Source organism: Macadamia integrifolia, chromosome 11 (assembly GCF_013358625.1).
Source record: "Macadamia integrifolia cultivar HAES 741 chromosome 11, SCU_Mint_v3, whole genome shotgun sequence".
Taxonomy (NCBI): Eukaryota; Viridiplantae; Streptophyta; class Magnoliopsida; order Proteales; family Proteaceae; genus Macadamia; species Macadamia integrifolia.
This window is the reverse complement of record NC_056567.1, coordinates 34221-55978: the sequence shown is the minus strand read 5'-3', so window position 1 is coordinate 55978 and position 21758 is coordinate 34221. Positions and strand designations below refer to the sequence as shown.

The following is a 21758-nucleotide window of genomic DNA, read 5'->3' as shown; positions in this document are numbered from 1 at the left end:
GAGCCTCTTCTGAGCTAGTAGGGACGGTCCCAGCATTTTTCACCAATTATGGTGATGATAATGCAAATGGTCCATTGTCCACAGTCAAACAGCTCGATGGCCAAGTCTTTTTCCTCCTTTTCTTCTTCCCTCAAACCTTTCCTTCTTGTTCTAGGGACCTAAGCAACCATTACGGGGCCTGGTGGCCAATGTTCCGACTTCTGACCAGTATCCATTTGCCTCTCTGATGGTTAGGGCATAGTGATTCTAGATCCATCTGCCCGATCGGATTGTTTGCTGAACATATCTGTTATCTTTTATTAAAAGTGATTCAAGCATTCTAGCTTGGTGGTCAATCGTCTGACCGGGATCTGATTGCCTGGTCTGATGGTCTGTCCAAACCATAGTTTAAAACATTGGTATCAGATAACCTGATTTGCGTCGGTTTCAGTTGAGAAGGATCCTGAATGATTCAGTGGACAATTCAGAATAAACAAAGTCAGTATTGGTCTTGAATGATCCATCCTGTGGCACTGATCTGTGATCTTTAGATTCTTTGTAGAAACTATGATTATGGGAATATCTTGGGCTGTGGCCCAGAACATGTAGAGTGGTCTGGGCCCCTTTCCATTTGGTCTACTGTTAGATGATATTGATCCACCATTGTTTTTTGTTTTGTTTTTTTTTTTTTTTTTGTTTTTTTTTTTTGTTTTTTTGTTTTTTTTTTTTGAGCAGCACTTTTAGGGATGGACAAGACAAATGTATCTGAACAGTTGACCACAGTTAAGTGCTTTTACCAGCATTTTTCATATATTTGGATGGGTGAATTGACCACTGTTCTTAGGAGAGGGTATGGTCCAATCCTTGTCCAGGTCATTTGGTAGCTGGAGATGTTTGACAGGCTAATCATGCATCCAGTTCAAATTATTGGTCTTTATAAACCTTTAGAGCCATTGAGGTTTCTGAACAATAAAGTAGCAACTAATGGGGGTGGTGATGACAATTTAACTTGCAACCTGTTTAGGACCCAACTCTAAAATTCTGATCATCTTCAGTATTTATTCATTGGTTAAAAAATTTCTACGAGATCTTGAAAGAGGCATTAAATTTTGATGTATTGGTTGGGTGTGAATGACATTCTTACCATTTTATTTCTGCTTCTGTATCTTTGAAACATAATATATGTGATAGCTTGTGGTCGTGTATGTCCTTGTATGCTGTGGAAGAATCCTCTGGATTTTATTCTTTTACCTATGGAATTTCTAGTTCTAATAAGCTACGATGATGATGTGCTGTTTTTGTTTATCACAGGACATACTGAAGGCAAAATGGGAAAGTGAAAATTCAGTGTTGGAACAATCAAAGAATGAAGCTGAGAGAAAATACACTGAAATTAATGAACAGGTGAGTGGTTTCTCATTACATTTGATGTCCCTGTGTTCGGATATTCTATCTACTCTCTTTTTTCCTTTTCTCCTAAATTCCACTATGATTTATTCTTTTGATTTGTTGATATGTACACTAGAGGTACTTATTTGTGTTTGTATATGTTTGTGTCAGATCATATGGATTGTGTTCATAAGTTGGCATATGCTTTTTTACAAGGTTAAAAAAAAAATCCATTACCCAGTGTTGGTCCTGATTGATGTAGATAAGTCACTTAATGGGCTTATTTTATTGCAAATAAGCCTTGGGTTTGGTTATGCTTGTGTTGGGCCTTTGATTCCATGAGTTTTCTTTATAATGGGCCACTTTAATGGGTCTAAAATCTGGGTAGAAAGTAGAAAAACGGGATTTAATTCATTAGTTTAGTTAGAGTCATGTTTTAAGTCTATTTCCTTTGTTATTTCAATTTGAGTCAATTTAGGTTTCCCTATTATTGAATGACTAGTTAGTTACCTACTCCATGTTGGAGTTCTAGTCTAGTCCTATTTGGAGTCCAACTCCTCTTATGTAAGGTCTAATCCTACTTGGAGTCTAACTCCTAGCTAGGTTATGACTGCTAGTCTACCCTCTTTATATAGAGGAGCTAATGTACTCTAATTGGACAGATTTGAAGAATGATGAATTGAGTTAATGTTTGAGAGCCTTAGGGCCGTATGTGATTGTCTCCCCCTCCCCTTATGCGATTTCTCCCTCCCTTGGGTTTGTGCAATGTCTAATTGTGTGATCCCCTCCTCTGCTCTGCTATTCTGATTTTCCCCCTCTTCCCTAAGGCTACCCCATCAATTGGTATCAGAGTTGAAGGATCCCTTGCTCTACTGAAACACAACTCCCTTCACCTCCCACAGTAGTCCTTCCATCTTCCACACAACTCCCTTTCTCTCCCTTTCCCATTCCCTAAACCCTCCCTTTTTCCCTCCCTTCGATTCCAAAAAAAAAAAAAAAAAAAAAAAAAAAAAAAAAGAGAGAGAGAAGCAAAGTTGGCTGATGGATCTAGAACTTTTATTGGATATCCGTTAACAAATGCAATTGATAATAGAGAAGCTCAATGAGGCTCAACGACTTTGCACGGACTTCAAATCCCTAGCACACTCTACCTTCAACTATGTGATCTTAGCTGTTGAACAACAGGTAGATGAACCAGAAGATGAGATGACATCGTTGGAAATTGAAGATCAACTTGTGAAAAAATTTAAATCGGTTGATCTCTTCAGTGAACTGATCGATTTTATTTTTCCTAGTCACTACTTCACCTATGAACTTCACGTCATGGATTTCATAGCATTCGATCATGGTTTTGATGGTGACTTCATACAAGTAAAGATGGATATTGATCGATGGGTGACTGGGTGTTGATTCTCCTGTTTTACAAAACTCGAGGACGAGTTTTTCTCAACATTGGGGGAATTGATGCAGATAAGTCACCTAATGGGCTTATTTTATTACAAATAAACCTTGGGTTGGGTTATGTATGTGTTGGGCCTTGATCCTATGGGTTTTCTTTGTAATGGACTACTTTAATGGACCTAAAATATGGGTAGCAAGTAAGAAAATGAGATTTAATTCATTAATCATTAGTTTAGTTAGAGTCCTGTTTTGAGTCTATTTCCTTTGTTATTTCAGTTTGAGTCAGTTTACGTTTCCCTATTGGTGAATGATTAGTTAGTTACCTACTCCATGTTGGAGTTCTAGTCTAGTCTTATTTGGAGTCCAACTCATACTATATAAGGTCTAATCCCACTTGGAGTCTAACTACTAGTTAGGTTATGACTGCTAGTCTGCCCTCTTTATATAGAGGAGCTAATTGGATAGATTCGGAGAATGATGAATTGAGTTAATGTTTGAGAGCCTTAGGGCCGTGTGTGATTCCCCCCCCCCCCCTTTATGCGATTTTTCCCTCCCTTGGGTTTGTGCAATGTCTCATTGTGTGATCCCCTCTTCTCCCTTGCTATTCTGATTTCCGCCCTCTTCCCTAAGGCTACCCCATCACTGATTATGCGGGGTCAAGTTGTTTTTCATGAGGTGTTGCATATTTCTAATGCTAAACATACTTCCTAAAAATTTTATAAGGCAGTCTTTGTTGACAGCATGGTTTTATTGCATAGCCTGTAGGATCATATATGCTGTTACAGTTTCAAGGTTGAAATGATTGCCACACATTGGTGGACTTACATGCTTTCCTGTGCTTGACATCTTAACTAACCACACAATCTTGAAAGTATTAGATTTCTAGAATTTAATTAATTGTAAACTACAAAATGAGAGAATGGGGCTGTGATTTATTTTATTTTTTTAATTTTTTGAAAATTTTGACTGGGGAGTTGTTTATTTTGAGTTGAGGCTAGAATTAGAAAACGGTGATTCAGGAAGTCAACTCAGTGAGTTTGTGGTGAGTCAAACTCAGCATGATGAACAGATTTTCTTCAATGATTACAACCTATATTTGCCTAGACAAGGAAAAAATACGTGATGCAGAATTCAGCTTCCCGATAAGAAGAACCTGTGGTTGGTCTGGTTCAATATCATGGTTCAAGGATGGTGCAATCTGACTTGTAGAAACCAGAAGTCATGGAACTCGGTTTGGACTCTTCTACACAGGCTGCGGCTACAGAATATCCTGATTCCTTGGTCACTCCAGAAATCTTATATCCAGTCAAGTCACGGGGTTTAATTGTAGTCTTATCTTCTTCTTCCTTTTTTTTTTTTTTTGTGTGTGTGTGTGTGTGTGTTTATGGGTGGTTATTAAAGCGATAGTAGTTGGATGGATTAGGGACTCTTGAGTCCAGCCATGTTTTAAGCTGTTTTTATTTGATTTATTCAGTTTTATGGTCATATTAGGGCACCCAAATAGACTGGTCGTTTGCTGTAGTTTCCCTTTCAGTTTATGATTTTTGTTACTTTAATCCTGAACCAATCAGGATTAAAGTCCTTAGGTGCTTTTTATAAATATGTAATGGCTTGACAGCTGTCCATACAATTTGATGAAGAGATTATTGGCTATGGCCTTTTTGTTCTGTGAGATTCGTAATTCTCTCCGCTATGGTGATTTGGTCTAAACCTGGTGAGTCGTGATTCGAGGAGGCCTTGATGGAATTCCAGGTTGATTCAGATGGGATTCCCGAGCTGCATATCTTTCTTTCTTCGGTCAAACAGGTCTTCTCCAACTTGCGGATGTTATTTTCTTTATTTTCTTGATTCCTTTATCTTTTTTTAGTTATTGTTCTGTTAGTTGTTTCTCTACTCCATTCCTCTTCAGTTTCTATCTGGTTATCAGTTTTAAGTCCTAAACCTAATTTATGTCAGTCTATGGTTCCATATTACTGCTTTTTAATTAAATCAGACCCTTATATTAGATTCTGTTCTGAGACCCAAAAAAAGCCTGCATTGAATTCTCTTTTGTGGGTTTCCAGTTTCCTACCTATCGAAGGATACTTCAATGTTTCAGAATTTGGGTTGGATTGTTTGCAAACTTTATGAGTTTGTTCTCCTTAACTGTTCCGCCACTTGACCAGAATTTCTGGCCAATCAGACCTGTATTTATTTTGGAATTGAGTTTCTCCTTATTTCTGGTTGGGTTCTATTCCTGTGATTCTGCTTTTCTAAATGGATTTCTTGAATCCTCATCTTTAGCTGACTTAGAATCCCCATAAATATAACTTGGTTTATATTTAATCCTTTGTCAGAAACTGGGTCCGTTTGTTGTAGATGGGCATGTCTTGTCCTCCTAGTTCTGTGACTTCTGTCACGTGGCAAGTTGGATGGAGCTCTAATTTTGTGCACAAGACTACCAAGAGTGTGTACACCAGTGATTGGACCACGAATGCATTCCAAATAAATGGGAGGATATATGACTGAAATTCAGTCTGAATTTTGGCATGTAAGCCAATCCAGACCATGACCATCCCCTAGGTTTCGAATGGTTGTATTTATCAAATAATCCTTTCACATAGCACAACTAGGTGTGTCCATCCAAAGGTTCTCTTTGTACATCCCCATCCATTGAAATTTTAGTGATATTGAAATTTATTTTTTAGTTTTTAGGACAATGTTCTCTATAGTTTAATATCTGGGTAAGAAATATTTTTCACATCTTTAACATTATATGTAATTGGAGTAGTAGGTTTCGTAATTTCTGACAGCTATTATTTTCAATCAAACTCCTTTTGTTATTAGTGCTTTGATTTAGTCTATTCTCATAGGGGCTGCTTGAACGAGAGGAACTGTTTGGAAAAAGGAGCGGAAAACCCCATACATGGGGGTGCAATACATTTGAGATTGTTTGCTAATTTTTATGTGGTCTATCGAGGGTAGTAATTATCCACTGGTTAGAATGCCAAAAAGTAGCCTAGGAAAGGGTTCCTGCGCATGGTGTCTTGGATCCCTTACCAAAGCATTATAACTAATTGAAATGTTATACATAAGAACAACTGCAACAGAAATAGCAACAGCAGGACAATTCTGTGGAAAGACGAAAAGCATAATGCAAGAGGATCCACTACAACCTTTTTGACGCATTTTAGTCATGTCCTTGTACTGGTACGCTGTACTCATTTATTAACACATTCCACAGTATCCATGGTTTTAGGATTCAGGAGGATCTGGCTTCTCAACATACGCCTGTACGCTGTACCTGGACCCTTGTAACAGTTTCGAAAAATTCATGATCTTCCATTGGAATTGGTTCTGTCGGCCTAATTAGTCATACCGAACTGTATCTACAGAAACTCTCTGCTCCTACATTCAGGCTAGCAGCCATTAAATTTCTATCAATTTATAAGGGCATAGATATTTTCTTATGTCATTTGAGTGTGCGCAAGTCATATATTTGATATGTTCTAAGTTATCCAAAGCATGTTTTATGTATCTCAACATGGAGGTCATCCATGAACTTAGGGCTTTATCTATTATTGCAGAGTAATAGAAGACAATATAACATAGAGAATGGCAATAACGGAAGGCAGAATATTGCAGAGAATGGAGAGTATCCACAAAAATTATAGAAGACCAGAAGAGGATCGAAAGGGACTTACCTTGGCAATAAAGGGAGCAAGAGGCACCAAAACTGAGGAAGTAATGAACCCAAGGACTTTCCTAGGGTTTAAAACCTCAATGACATGCAAGGAATTTATAATTGGTTGGGGAGTGAAAAACCTCATCAAAAGGTTGTTTTGGAAGAGTTTTATTCAAAATCTAAAAACCCAGACATCGACCCGAAAGGGCCTTTAGTTGTGACACACACAAACAAACAAACAAACAAACAAACAAAAAAAAATTTGATAATGTCGAGTGAGTGTCGAATCAAAGATGGTCAACATCAAGTTGAAGCCATTGGGTGTCAAACAAAATGATTTCAATGTAGACAAGGGGTTTGACAAACAGAAATATGGATTCGACAATGAATCATCTTTATTTGACATTAAAGGACTACTGTAAAATTTTCTTATATACTCTGTTTTGTTTTGGGACCGTGCACACGCCAGCCAAGTTCCCGTCACAACAATGCAATTATGCATATACAATGGGGTCGATTTTGGCGAAGTGTATGAAATTGTTTTGCAAAATAAAACCAGGTGTATCACAACAATGCAATCATGCCTGTACAATGGGGCCAATTTTGGCGAAGCATTTGAAATTGTTTTGCAAAATAAACCAGGCATATGAAAAGGTTTATATACAAGTTTGCATAGCTATTTGTATCATTCTTGGGCCAAGTTGACCGGATAGTTGCTTATGTGATATCTCAAACACCTGGAGAGGACTAGGTGGATAGGGCCTATGTGATTTATCACCTTGCTTTGTGGAATCACGTACATACATTAGGCAATGTTTAGTGTGATAAGTTTGAATGTTACTGGCTCTCTGTGATGCAGATGCACACCCATGGACCGATCCATACCCATCTGGGTTTTCGGACAGAGATGAACCAGATCCATATTGGTTTTGGGTGTAGTAGGATTTTAGGAATTTACCTTATTTAGGAAGATGGCTTTTATTTGATTTTTTCAGTTTACTTTGGCAAGTTGGGTTCACGTAGAATTTAGAGTCTTAGTAGAGTCGGTTTGCTTAGTTATGGTAGTTTCCTATTTTAGTTGATTTCCTTTTTGTGTCTTTATTTTTCCTATATAATGGTTGTAACCATTGGACAAATCAGAGAACGAAAAAGATGAATTGAGTTGAGTGTTTGTGAAGCATGCGGGCATGTGTGCGATTCTTCTCCCCCCCCCCCCCCCCTCCCTTCTTTTCTTAGCATGATTTCTCCCTTTGCCTTGCAACTTTGAGTTTTCGCAGGGATTTATTCCCTTACCCTACCGGCCCTCCATCACTCTGCTATATAGTTTATTCATTATCTGTACTCCAGTGGATTACATCAAACTTTTGGTTGAGTCTTAAGTAATTTATTATTTTATTTATCTCTTCTATTTAGAACAAGATATTGCATGATCGCCTTGAGGCTTTGCACATTAAATTGGCTGAGAAGGACCGCAGTTCTGCTGGGATTTCCTCTGGAAGTGCAAGTCCATATACACAGGGTGATGGTGACTTACAAAATGTGATTAGTTATCTCAGGAGATCGAAGGAGATCGTAAGTTCCTTTCCCCTCCTCTCCCTTTACATTCTTTTCTATTCTTCAATTATTTCTGTAAGAACTGTCTAATGCTTTATGGTTCACAGGCGGAAACAGAGATCTCTCTATTAAAGCAGGAAAAGCTTCGCTTGCAGTCACTAGTATGTTGACTTAATACTGTCTTTACTGTTATTACAATGTTATGTTCTACTAATCCTTGTGGAAGTAAGTGGAGATGTGGCACTATTGCTCAAGATTTTCATTCAATTCAATATTCATCAGAGAAGGCTTTGATTATTGTTCGTACTACCCTTAAAGATATAACTCTCATTTTCTATAGTTGAATTAACAATAACTGATTTTTGTGGATATTAGTTGTTATCTGGTAAGTGACCGACCATTTATTTTTGGTTGCCTTTGTTTGAGCCGCATAAAGGTATGGCATTGCCAGTACTAGTGTTGGATAGGTAAAAATATTGAACTTGTGCTCCCTCGATGGACTTTGGGGTGGGAATCAGATTGACTGTGTAATCTGTCTCATATTGGGATCAGCCAGGACCAATTTGGTTGTAACAGGTCTGGATAACGCCCTGTTTTGCCTAGACTTGGCCGATCTGGAGTAGTATCAACCAAGAGGAATCGTGGTTAGAAGCATAGATGTCATGGCGCCTAGGCAGTGGTGAGAACATAGAAATGGGGGGAAAAGGGTAAAGGACAAGGATACAAAGAAAAAGAAAAAAACAGAATACTTCAATTCATCTTCCAAGCATGTATAGTGGAATGGTGGGACAAGATCCATCTAGGGACCCCTAAGTAGTTGGTACTTGGCATAAGGTTTGGTATGTTTGGTTTGTCAGGAAGGGAGAACTGCTGCCGACTTGGATTTTTCTCTCCATGAAAAGTGAAGTTTAACTTTTGACCCAGCAGATTACCGATGTTGCTTTGATGAGTTCTGGACTTGAGTTTAAAAACAGCGAGTTTTGGATATGTGCTTAGATCGGTTTCTTTGCCCATCTATTATGTGGCTTATAAGGTTTAACTAATTGGCATTTTTTTTCTTCTTTTTGTTAGCTTTCTTGACCACAAGAGATATGCTTGTCTCCAATTCTGCTGGCTTTTTTTGTCACTCTTCTCACTTTTATTGGATTCAATTTTTGTTTGGTTATGCTGTAGCTTGATAGTGCTTTGAAGGCATCCGAGAGAGCTCAATCATTGTTACATACAGAGCGCGCCAATTCTAGAACATTGATGTTCACAGAAGCGGAGTTCAAGTCACTGCAGCTTCAGGTATCTTTTTATTTTACTACTTATTGGAACCCATTTTTCCGTGTCATACATATGCATTTATGAACATCCATATGATATTGATCTGTTTTATAATTTATGTTTCCTCAAAATTGCATATTTGCATGGGATTTCAGGTCAGAGAAATGAATTTGCTCCGCGAAAGCAATATGCAACTTCGAGAGGAAAACAAGCACAATTTTGAGGAATGCCAGGTTTGGCTTGGCGAAATTTTCTTCTCTTTTGGATGGATTTTTTCATTATGAGATTAAAACTATGTTATTACTGTACTTTAATCCAGTTTTAAGAAGAATCAGTTAGATTTGAAAGTCTGGTACTTTGTTTATCAAAGACAGTTGTACTTCTGCCTCCAGAAATTGCGTGAAGAAGCTCAAAAGGCTAGTGTGGAGATTGATCACATCAAATCTCTCCTGAGGGAAAAACAGATTGAGCTTGAAGCCTGTCACAAAGAAATTGAAATGCACAAGATTGAGAAAGAACAGCTGGAGAAGAGGGTTTCAGAGGTCAGCATATTGAAAATGCATTTTACTCTATTATTTTGTAAGGCGTCATTCTGATATCTAATTTCTTTGGATAAGGTACTTGAGAAATGCAAAAATATTGATGTCCAGGACTATGATCGCATGAAGGATGCTTTCCACCAGATGCAGGTAGTCTAATATTTGCTGTTTATCTGTCAATTGGATAAAATCTTTTGCTATTGTTGTCTATGTTTCATAGTTGTCACGGCGTCTAGGCGTCTTAAGGCATTGGAGGGGTCCTGGATGCAAGGAGACACCAAACAAGGTGCCTGGACGCCTTCACAACTATGCTAAGTGTCGCATTCGTGGTGCATAAATCTTGATTAATTAGTTTATATTATCTAAAGCTGGCTCAAGATAAGGTTAATGGACTTAACAATCTTGTGTGCATCTAATAAATCTTGACTGCTTGTTTCTTTTTAAAATTTATTTAGGCTTTGATTTATACCTTGGATTTGATTACCGGGACCTAGCACATGTATACTGGTTCATGTTGGTTTTTCATTATTGCCATTCTTAGAATATATGCTTCCTAGTTGACTAAGAATTCTCTACATATACTAGGAACTATTGAGGAAAATTTGTCCAAAGCATATCATGCATAAATTTTTTCTCGGTAGGATTGGCACACTTTCCAGATCACTCAAATATTCTTATTTCCTTTCTTCATTTATTTCACACATCCCTTGTTACAGATGCCAGGATGAAATATGTAAAGACCATTTCTCCATTTCTAATGCTATTTCTGCACTTGTTTCTTCTGGAAGTTATTCTATGTGCTTCATTACTTGGTAGAGGAAATTGGGATTAGGAACAGTTCTGTTTATCTCATGTTCCATGGTGCTGGACTTGATTTGAAATGGAGATTTGGTCTCTAAACCTTATTGAAACTTTGACAATGAGGACAAAAGTGCAGGATTTCAATATTTCTATCACGCAAAATTTTTCCAGAAGAAATCTTGTTTTTATGCATAAACTGGTGTTTGTACAGGTTATAGAGTACTGTTTAGAATGGTATGCAAATCAGACCCTATCCAACTTTGTTTGATTGGTTGATGTTGTATCTTCTTTATGTTTCTTGGAAAGTTTCTCTGCTTCATCTCCTGCCAAACCCATCAAGTTCTAGCTCCCGAGCTGCACCCACAACACCCTAAAAAAAGAAGGAAAAAACACTATCCACATTTCTGGTTGGTTGGGTTACGTAGAACCTTACCAAACGATTTTTATTGTCTTCCTTACATGAATTACCACTTCCGGCTGAGAACTGAAATGGAAGGCACTAAAAAGATCTCCTAGTTGGTTGCCACATCCCTCATGTATTAATACATAATGGTACAATTAGTTTATATTATCTCTATTCGATCATATGTTCTGCACCAGGGAAAATTGCAAGAGAAAGAAGCTGAGGTTGAGGAGACAATACGGCTAGTTTCAGAGAAGCAGGATATCTTAACACGCTTGGAGCAAGAGCTTACAAACACCCGGTCTGATCTATCTGAAAAGGAGAAGAGGATAGCTGGTATTGAGGTACTTCCCATTTTTTCCCTTAGATTTCTCTCATGGTCATGCTTCACATTTTCTGTATTAGATGGATGATAGCGATATCATTTTGGATAACATGTAGAGTTCTTACAAACTGGAGCTGGACAAGCAGAAGAAGGCATTAACACAGTTTTACAAGGTTGTGAATTTCTCTATTTACTTCGTTACAAAATGGAAGTCTATTTGTGACTTCTGTCCCATGATTATTCTGATGCTCTGAGATTTTGTCTTCAATATTTATCTTTTCTTCACTTATAGATTCAATTCAATGTCAATTTAGATTGCACTTATTCTGTTTCATGCTACAGAAAAAGTTTGATGCAATGGCAAGAGAAAAGGACGAGCTCAACAAAGAGAAACAGGCTCTTTCCCGACAGTTAGAAGAGTCTAGACAAGGTATTCATTTTTCATGTATCAAAATCTAAGCAATAACGTTGGCTGTCAAGCCTGGTGGTTATTTATGCTTCTCAACTATACCTGCAGGGAAGAGGCCTGTAGGGGATGCTACAACTGAGAAAGCCATGAAGGAAAAGGAGAAGGAAAAGGATACCCGTATACAGGTTCTCACCCCCCGCCAGAAAAAAAAAAGGAAAAAAAAAGCATAGGACTCTGTTGGATTGTTGGTTCTTTTGGCCTCTTTTTCGTTTCTGTTTCAAATAATCTTCCCCTCCTATTACTTCCACTCAGATACTGGAGAAAACTCTTGAGAGGGAGCGTGAAGAGCTGAGGAAGGAGAGGGAAGACAACAAGAAAGAAAAAGCAAAACGTCAAAAGAATGAAAAGACCATTTATGATCTTCTTCAGAATATTAATCAGGTCATTTATAGATATTCCATTCATAATATTTAGTTGGTATGCATTTATTTCTATTTTATAGAGGAATGAAAATTTCTATTATTTCCTTGATAAAGTTTAAGCCTGATGAAATGCATCTGAAATTTAGCCCCGAAGTGGCTGAGTTAGCGTTGAGCCCTCAGGCTGAGCCTCGCCCGGACCTTATATCTGTATACAATTGGCATCATTTTTTTTGGGTATCAAAATCGGGCATCATAGGTTAATACGATGTATTCTGCAACATGGGAATATGTCAAAAATGGGGCCCAGCCTACCCGGGCCCAACCTAGCAAAAGTGCGGATGGTATGGGCATGTGCTATCAGATCCCAGCCTGACCTTGCTAGTGTGGGCCTTGGCTAAGGATTCTTGAGGCCTGGAATTAGTTGGTTGGAGCAGTTAACCAGGGCCCTAAAAGTATGGTCACTTTGACTGCGGAATGGTATGTGCTTTGAACATTAATTGGATCATTGAACCATCTAGTCAAACAAGGTTGCACTGGCGGATCATCTGATTTAACGATACCAGCATATTTTTATCTTATTAGCATTTTTCTTCGGGCAAGAACATCCCATTTTCTTGCTGACCAATCAAACTACTGGTCAGGAACTGCACCACTAACCGAAATGCCTCTGGGCCATGTTTTGGGCGAGAACATCCCATTGTCTTACTTCATCTCTTCTCTAGATGTGTGCCATTTTTATTAACGTGGTTGCAATTTACATATTATTATTATTGTTTCAGGAGAAAAAGAAGCTGCTTGAAGATGTTGAAAAAATCAAACATGCAAGAGACCATCTTGCAGAGGTACTTTCAAATTGTTACGTCCATTTTCGTGAATGTCAGAAATTGTTCGTCCGGTAACTAAGAATTTTGAACCCAGGGCAAGGGCTTGGCCCCTGGTTTTGTCATTCATTCTCTGTTTAGTATATTTATTAATTATTATTCTAGCAGTTTTCTGGAGTTTTTCTGAAACCTGTCAGTCTTTTATTGTTTCTGCTTGTACTGTTACATTTGTTTTTCTGTTTGCATATGCTTACTGCTTGCCAATAGTCAGTTTTCTTTTATGGATTTGGCTTTTTAAAAATGAAAATGGCACTTTCTTTGGAAACAATTTCTGCTTACGTTATTGGTGATTTGCAAGGATTGGTCTTTAATCTCGTGATTTGCACATATTTAGATTTAATAACATAGATTTTTTTCCATTATTTGGTCCCAATAGACATTGGTAGAACTGCTCCTCCTGTAGATTCTTCATAATAGAGCAGTCTACTTCTGTTTCCTTACTCTTTTATTTTCCCTTCTTAACTGCCAGAGTACTGAAGCATCAGGGGCTCCACTTCCCTCTGACAGTGCCTTAGATGAGCAGATGGCTACATATTTGACTGCTGTAGAACACACAGAAGAAGCAGCAAATTCAAATTTTGGAGATGCTCTTGCTGCTCGTACTCTTCCTGTAGAAACCTCTTCTCTTGTGGATACATCGTCTACTGTGGCTTCTGGTCCTCTGCCTTGCCTCTGCTGCTTCTTTTATTTTAATTTTTTTTCACAGAAAAAAACAAAACATTTCTTTTGAGATAAGATTGAGTTGTCATGTTTCCACTCTGTTGTGTAGGTCGTCTGATTAGTGCTCAAGCCCCAGCTACAAAACCTTCACTGGGAGGCACAGCAAGTTCTTCATGGGCTAAGCCAGCAGATGAGAGAGATAAAAGAACCAGCTTGCCGAAACCCAGTGTTGAAACACGTAAAATAGGAAGGAAGTTGGTTCGACCTCGTCTTGGACGACCTCAAGAGCCTACCGTTGATGTTGAAATTTCAGAGATGGAAGGACCCTCGAACAGCGAGGAGACAAAACCTGGACCAGCCCATGAGACAGAAATTCAAGGTGACTCTGCTTTACCAGCCCAACCAGCTACTCGCAAACGCTTGGCTTCTTCATCAGCATCTGAATTACGTGAAGAGTCACTGATTCAGCAAGAGACTGGCTCTGATTTGCAAGCACAGATGCTGAAGAAGTCCAGAGGTTCAGACTCTCCTCAGGAAGGTGCTGGTGGACAAATTTCTGTTCCTAGTGAGGATCTTCATACGGTAAGTGCTGTGGAGGAATCATTTGATGCTGCCAGCCCTCATACTACAAATGAAGAGGCAATTGATACCGAAAAGGATGTTGAGGCAGCAGATGAAACAAAGGAGCATTCTGAGGAGCCGAGGGAACCACAATTTGATGTCACAAACCAAGTTGAAGCACTGATTGACTCCAATATTGTTGCAGAAGAGAACTTGGATAATGCAAGGGAGACAGATGAGGTGTTTAACGATGGGCAGCCAAAGGATGGCGAAGGGCCTGATCCCCAGCAGTCCATGATGGAAGTTGAAAGTGAGAAAGAGGAGGGAGAGTTGGTGCCTGATGTGGAACCACCTTCAGTAGAAGGGGATATGATGGTCATGGTAAACAGCCCAGAACCACCAGAACCAGGTGAAGGTCCTGAAACTGCAGTTCCCATCACTCCTACCATTGGCATTGATGAGGAAGCTAGTGTTTCAGCAGGAGTTGATGCAGTTGAGATGACATCTGTTGAGGTGTTAAATGATGAGAAGAATGAAGGAGGTGGTGTTGATCTAATGGAAGAGACTGCCGAAGGTTCAGACAAGTCTAATAACGATCAGGCTTCAGACAAGTCTAGTAATGATCAAGCTTCAGATAAGTCCACGAATGATCATGGTCCAGATAAGCCTAGTAATGACCATGAAATCAGTGAGATGGAGCAGAGCTCAAAAGGTGCTTCTGGTTCTGTTGATAGTTCTTTGTCCAGTGTTCCAACAGACGCTGCAACAAAACATATTGCTGCTGCTGCTGTTTCAGAACCTGATGAAGCTAAAGCAGATCCAAAGAACAGAACTATAAACTTGACCGAGAGAGCTAGAGAAAGGGCAGTTGTAAGACAACTAGGGATGGTATCTCCTTCGCCACCCAGTAGAGGACGCGGGAGAAGTGCTATGACCCTAAGGGTGAGTTTGAAAAACTGTCACCTAGTTCTTGATGATAGTTGGTTAGCTGTTGTTTTGTTCTTTATTATTGTTATCATCATTATTTTTCTTGTAATGTTGAAAACTCGTATCTGTGGTGTTTACGATTCCAGAGTCGTGGCAGTCGGGGTGCACGCAGTGCGAGAGGGGGACGTGGTCAAGCATCTGGTGAGCAGGAGTAGAGGTTGATCTTCAAATGAGTTTCACTTCTGAGAAGGGCTCTAATTAGTGCCAATTTTTTGAGATGGGACTAAAAGCTATATAACCGTAGGGGCATTTAGTATTGCTGCACATTATTAATTTTTTTCCCCCTCATTTTTTGTGGATATTTCACTTGGAGTGGATGTGGTCAATACTTAATATTGTGTTGTGGGTAGGTTTACATTTCCTTTCTGCCCTGCAGGGAAAGTAGAAAAGTGTTTAAAATTGATAGTTAAACATCAGGAATGGCCCCAGCACAAGAAAACCACACTTAGGACCTTTCCCTAATGGAAAATAATAAAGGTCCCTAATCGAAAATAATAACAAATACATATTAGTCTGTTCCATTCATAAAGATGGTAAGGGTAATATGTACAGTTGGGCGTTTTGCATATTAAATGAAATTAATTGCATTTGTTTCATGGCCAATCATGTGGTGACAAGAAGTCATATTGAAGCCAGCGCAAGGTTTATCCTTCACATGCTGAAGGGAGTCAAAGAAAAAGGATGGATGATTGAAGAAATATGGGGTGATGATGATATTTTGGGAATTCTAGTCCTAAACTATTCTAGCACCACGACCAGAAGCACCATTTCAGGCTCTTGGCCACAGCCCACCCATTGGGGGGAGTATTATGGTGCATTAATAATAATCTAGTACCTCCATATCATGTTTTACTCTTGTTATTTTGTATTAGGAATGAACCGTCACAGCTTCTCTAGTCCAATCAAACAATGCCAGTGATTGACCCCACTTTCAACTGGACTCTTGAATTTCTCGTTGGCTCCATGTCACGTGCATTGCATTGGCTGGCGCCGAAAGTTCCTCCTCGTCTTCCAAGTTCCAACAGTGTGAGAACGGTGAATCTCCTCTCTGTCAAACTGTCAACTGTCAAGATTTCCTTACATACGTTACGCGTATAAAATTATCATGTTACTTGACTTTTGTTACACTGATCCAACGAAGATTGTCTTGAGTTTAACTACCTTTCCTTCAACTTGAAGATAAGCAACATATGGAATCCTCTTTCTAGTTTCTACTACTTACCCCTTACCAAAAAAAAAAAAAAAAAGTTTCTACTACTTCCCATGAGACAATTATGAAATGAAGTACCAAGAAAAAATATATATAATCTTAATATATATATATATATATAATCTTAATATATATATATATATATTACGATTCCTCTGTTTTCAACAAGTATCTTGTCATTCAATTCACCGCGGTCTTATGGTACTACGAATTTACTTAAAACCAAAGGAAATAAATAGTATTTTAAGGAAATGTGAAAAAATAAAAAATAAAAAAAATTAAAGAAGTAATTTTTTTTTTATTATTATTATTTTGGCAGACCTAGAGAGTAGAGAAATTTGCCGGTGTGGAAGGATAGTTTGGCAATTTTTTCAATAGTATGAGTAGCTAGAAAATGATTTTGGGGAATTTTTTTCAATAGGATGAGTAGTTCGAAAATGATTTCGATTCACATATCTAATTTTATAATTAGATTCAATGACATATACTCTTATGCATTGGCATCTGTCCTTGTACTTTTAGGTATCCATGGAAATTTCTATTTTCTTGCAATTTTTTAATACTATATTTTATAACTTTGCAAATTTTTTAAGGATTTCAATCAGCCATCAAATCAGAAGCTGAAAAATCTCCCCTGAAAACTGAATATTGGGCACCAATGTTTGTGCTTTTGGCGAATCAATCTCAAGGTTTAAAAAAATTTTTATCAATTAGCTAAGACCAACTTGAAATTCAGGAATTGACAATTTGCAATTGACACATGTAAAAAGAGGCAGAAAGAGAGAAATTTATAAACAAAAATGAGAAGTTAATAACCAAAGGGAATATATTGTCTAGATTTACAAGCATTTTTCAAAAAAATTCAGCAAAACTTAATAAGCAAGGCTTCTAGCTTTGTCTTCTTCTTCCTCCTCCTCTTCCCGACTTTTTTTGGTGGTGCTTTGGAGGGAAGACTTTATTTAATTATAAATCTTTCGTGGTGGATGAGAAGACCTCACATGAACTTGACTGGGATCATCGAAATGGAAATCGAAGATATATCATCAACATCATCAACCTACCTTCTTCTATCTTTTCTACCCAAGTCATGCTATTGTTTTGTCCCCTTCAAGATTTTCTTCTCTGCTTGGCCTCATATTTTTTTTTGCAAAATAAAAGATCAAAGGCACACACGCACGGCATCTTATGGATTCATTGGTCCTTGCCTTCGTATTAGTCGTTGAAGTTTCCTACCTGCTTCATTTTGACTAATATTGGGGTTATAACTGGACCAAGAGATCTATCCTCCTGTACGTACAACCAAATATGATATCAATGAGTCTAAATACCTACCTGCTAGCCTATATATAGCGTCAACTATAATACTAAAGGGAGCTAGCTCTGATCAGCTTTGTCAATAGGTGATCGATCAGTGATTCTTGATCGATTGATTGTCCGTGACTCCATGTTAGGTGGGTCTAACACTCACACATCTTCTGAGATCCAGTTGCTTCCGTGATAGAGCGAGCTCTCACCTACTAGTCAAGCTCATGATCAGTCGGCTCTTCGCACCTGTTTGGAATCCAGATTCCAAACGCAGCTTGGTTCACTTCAGAAATGGTTTAATTTGGTTGTACTTTGTCCTCAGTCCTCACTCCTTAGAAGGTTAGCCCTATGGAGCGTCAATTGGATGGTTTCAGTCGATTTTGCTTGGATATAATTGATCCCATCAATTTAAGGGCTCACATCATTTCTCTATGCTTAGTGGTTTCATAGATTAGGATTATAGACACATTTTTAATAGAAAAAAATTATTTTATCTTTATGAATTATTTAATTGAAACTAATAAAATTAAAATAATAAATTTACATTTTAAATGTATCAACCTTATAAAACTAATAGTAGATAAAGGGTTTCCCCGTAGGGTGGTCATTCTGGAGCTACCTTTCCCTTTTTTTTTTTTACTTTTCGCCTTCCTTCAATGCTCTTTACTTATGCTCCTGATAACCTATGATGATGCCACCTTTTCTTCTGTTTTCAGTATTCGCGCCCACCCCGACCCCGAGCGTCTCTCTCTCTAGCGAGAAACTAGAAGGGAACAAAGAAGGAAAGTTCTGACCCAAACCAAAGGAGGACATCCGGAAATCCGGAAATCCGGAAATCCGAAAATCCCCACTTCCCCAGTACGAAAACAGCAGAAAGAAAGAAAAGAAACAAGTTCGTCTAAGTGATCCTGTTTCTGTGATCGTCGGGTTTTTGTCTTAAAAGGCAGGCAATGGCGAAGAACGAGAAAGAGAAGAAGATGTCCGTTGGCGTAGTTTGGAACTGTGCAGCAGAGCTCAAACTCTTACTCACTGCTCTACTCTTCATCTCCTTCCTTGCGCTACTTCTCCACCTTATCCCATATCGTCTCTCCTCTTTCTCTCCTTCTGATTTCCGCTCATGTCTCTCGACACCCTCCACACTCGCCCCTGCACCTTCTTCTTCTTCTTCTTCTTCTTCTTCTTCTTCTTCTTCTTCTTCTTCAACCTCTGCGTCTGTTCCTCTCCCAAGCCCATTATCTCCACCCTCAGTAATCAAAGATGAGTTAATCGATGGAGTCATCATCAAGAGAGCTCTCAAGCCATTCGGAGCTGCTGCTTATATCTTCATCCAGATGGGTGCTTACAGGGGTGGTCTCAATACCTTCGCTATCGTCGGCCTCGCATCTAAGCCCCTCCATGTCTACGGCAAGCCCCAATACGTATGCCGATGGGTCTCTGATCGATCCAATAACAAAACAATCTCCACCGTCGGTTACAAGATTCTTCCTGATTGGGGCTACGGCCGCGTATACACTGTCGTCGTCGTCAATTGTACCTTCACTGAGCCAGTCGGCACCAATGGCTCCGGTGGACGTTTGGTTCTAATAGCCTCCACTAATGGTGGTGGCGATCGAGATTCCAATGCAACTGAAGAAATCGAAGCGCTGAGAGAAGCTCCGGGTAGCTTGAACACTTCGATTTTCACATCTTCGCCTCCCTACGATTATCTTTACTGTGGGTCGCCTTTGTACGGAAATCTGAGTCCTCAGAGGATGAGGGAGTGGATGGCGTACCATGTGAAGCTGTTCGGAGAGAAATCCCATTTTGTAATTCATGATGCTGGAGGGATTCATCCTGAGATTTTAGAGGTTTTGAAGCCGTGGATGGAGAAAGGGTATGTGACATTGCAGGATATCAAAGAGCAAGAGAGGTTTGATGGGTACTATCACAATCAGTTTCTAGTGGTGAATGACTGCTTGCATCGTTATAAGTTCATGGCTAAGTGGATGTTCTTCTTTGATGTCGATGAGTACATCTATCTGCTTCCCAAGAACAAAATTGAATCGCTTCTTGATTCGCTTTCCGATTATGCGCAGTTCACCTTCGAACAGATGCCAATGTCGAATAAGCTCTGTCTCGCCGCGGATAATGGAAAAACTCACAGGTAGGTTAGCTAGCTAGTCTACTGTCAATTTTTAACACTTCTCTTCCTCTGTTCCCTTCCCCTGTTTTTTTCTTTCTTAGCTTATTTAATTGTTCAACTAACTACAACCATATGTGCTTCAGATTATAATAAAATACATAGAAAGCAGAGAACTAAATTGCTATAGCGAAAATTTGAGTTTTTTCTCAGAACAAATTTAAGATTTCACCAGTTTTTCTCAATCTTAATAATTTCAGTTTAGAATTGAACAATTGTATGGGTTTCACTTTCCTTCCTTCTTATCAGTAGGGTTTGGGTTAGTGATGGCTAATGTGTGACAACTGTTTGAATGCCATTTTTCTCCCAGGAAAGGCAATTCGTTGAAACTTTTTCATGGGTAGCTTTTGAAATAGCGGTTTGCTTTTTCTGGTCGGTTCTGATTCTCTTTATTGTTTGTTTTTATGTACCAAACTAATTAAATTATATGCATTGGATCAAGTGGTGTGCGCTTTGTTTGTGTATATTCGACTCCTTTGTCGGGTTTGAGATTAATATCTTCTTGTTTACGCTTGTGAGTGGGAAATGAGATGATGTGCTTTGTTTCTCATATATAATGACAGGACAGGACACTTTAATAGCTGGGCCCTATTTTGGCAAATTTGTAAAAACGAAATCCGGAAGAAAATCTACACTGTTCATCCTCAGACAACAATCAACTAATTGATGAATTATTTAGTTGCTCTTGGAAGTTGGAAGGAATGATCATAGCCATGTTGGTATATGTATTGGATATGCTTTTCCACTCGTAGTTTTGGAACTTCTTCATGTCCATGCCTGCGTTGGTGGTAATGATCTTGTTTTGTTGATCAAAATATATTGCAACATGTTTTAACAAGAATCTAGGATTAGAAAATGCTCTTGGATTCTTCATGAATTGCCATTTAGTAAAAGGAAAGTGTAGGTTTGTCAATTTTATAAAAACCTGATATGTATTTGATGAGTTACGGTTAGATACCATAGTGCCATATGATGAATTGTGTATTTTGATGAATTGATGGTCTGTGACATTGTTTTGAGTGTTCAATGCCTGTTCTTCAAATTATATATATATATATATATCCTAATTTCTGTTGCTATATATATATATATATATATGACAGGAAATGGGGGTTTGAGAAGCTAGTGTACAGGGATGTGAAGAGGGTAGCAAGGAGGGACAGGAAGTATGCAGTGCAACCGCGCAATGTGTATGCAACAGGGGTGCATATGTCGCAGAATGTGGGTGGGAAGACACTGCATAAGGCGGATCGGCGGATCAAGTACTTCCATTATCATGACACCATCGCAGAGCGACACGAGCCATGCCGGGAACTTGTTAATACAACGGAGCTCACATTTGAGGATACCCCCTATGTCCTTGACACCACCATGAGACGAGTTGCTTCTTCTGTAAAGAGATTTGAGTTCAACATCATTGGGAGTAGATTACAAAGAACTCGACAATAACAGCTGGCTATCTCTTCCTGACTTCTTTTTTATTCTTTAAAAAATTATTAGAGCATATTAATTCTTTCTTTCTGTTCTCTTATTGAACAGAAAGAAATTCATTGGGTTCTTTATGTCTCTCTTGTATATTTTCTCTTCTCTTGTTGAACAGAAAGAAATTCTTTGGGTTCTTTATGTCTTTCTTGTATATACGGTGTTATGGATTTAGGAAAATTTGGGGGAGGGGGATGTGAGGTGAAAATATTCTTGTTCTTTTAGTACATATAAAGAATAATAATAATGATAAATTACTAAATTGAACCATCATTCTGTCCTAACTTTGTGGCGTGGTCCATATCTAAAGTCTACAACACAAGTTCCCCCCCCCCCCCCCC

General features: G+C 38.6%; 2 protein-coding genes across 4 annotated transcripts in view; both read left to right on the top strand.

The window, feature by feature from the left end:
- LOC122093720 (nuclear-pore anchor) overlaps positions 1-15657 on the top strand; it is a 93775-nt gene extending 78118 nt beyond the window's left edge. Inside the window, exons 34-49 of the mRNA XM_042664165.1 lie at positions 1291-1383; positions 7847-8005; positions 8095-8148; positions 9161-9274; positions 9409-9486; positions 9646-9795; positions 9871-9942; positions 11194-11340; positions 11438-11494; positions 11664-11751; positions 11839-11915; positions 12043-12171; positions 12932-12994; positions 13503-13689; positions 13803-15196; positions 15328-15657. Of these exons, the coding sequence (XP_042520099.1) occupies positions 1291-1383; positions 7847-8005; positions 8095-8148; positions 9161-9274; positions 9409-9486; positions 9646-9795; positions 9871-9942; positions 11194-11340; positions 11438-11494; positions 11664-11751; positions 11839-11915; positions 12043-12171; positions 12932-12994; positions 13503-13689; positions 13803-15196; positions 15328-15396 (2931 nt within the window). The 3' untranslated portion in view covers positions 15397-15657. The remainder of the gene's footprint in view (positions 1-1290; positions 1384-7846; positions 8006-8094; positions 8149-9160; positions 9275-9408; positions 9487-9645; positions 9796-9870; positions 9943-11193; positions 11341-11437; positions 11495-11663; positions 11752-11838; positions 11916-12042; positions 12172-12931; positions 12995-13502; positions 13690-13802; positions 15197-15327) is intronic.
- Positions 15658-17489: 1832 nt separating this feature from the next.
- On the top strand, positions 17490-21589 carry LOC122093321 (galactan beta-1,4-galactosyltransferase GALS3-like). 3 transcript variants are annotated; one of them, XM_042663623.1, is made up of 3 exons: positions 17490-18095; positions 18473-19899; positions 21039-21589. In XM_042663623.1, the coding sequence occupies exons 2-3, from the start codon at positions 18707-18709 to the stop codon at positions 21382-21384; spliced, it is 1539 nt and encodes a 512-aa protein (XP_042519557.1). In that variant the 5' UTR covers positions 17490-18095; positions 18473-18706; the 3' UTR covers positions 21385-21589. The 3 variants fall into 3 exon arrangements, with proteins under 3 accessions (XP_042519557.1, XP_042519558.1, XP_042519556.1); XM_042663624.1 differs by lacking the exon at positions 17490-18095 and having other exon boundaries at positions 18383-19899; positions 21069-21589; XM_042663622.1 differs by lacking the exon at positions 17490-18095 and having other exon boundaries at positions 18386-19899.
- The last annotated feature ends 169 nt before the right edge of the window (positions 21590-21758 follow it).

Excerpts from the sequence above, each read along its gene's own strand:
- LOC122093321 (XM_042663623.1), top strand. The coding sequence starts at position 18,707 with ATGGCGAAGAACGAGAAAGAGAAGAAGATGTCCGTTGGCGTAGTTTGG. Across the intron at positions 19,900-21,038 it reads GATAATGGAAAAACTCACAG|GAAATGGGGGTTTGAGAAGC; the intron begins GTAGGTTAGCTA and ends TATATATGACAG.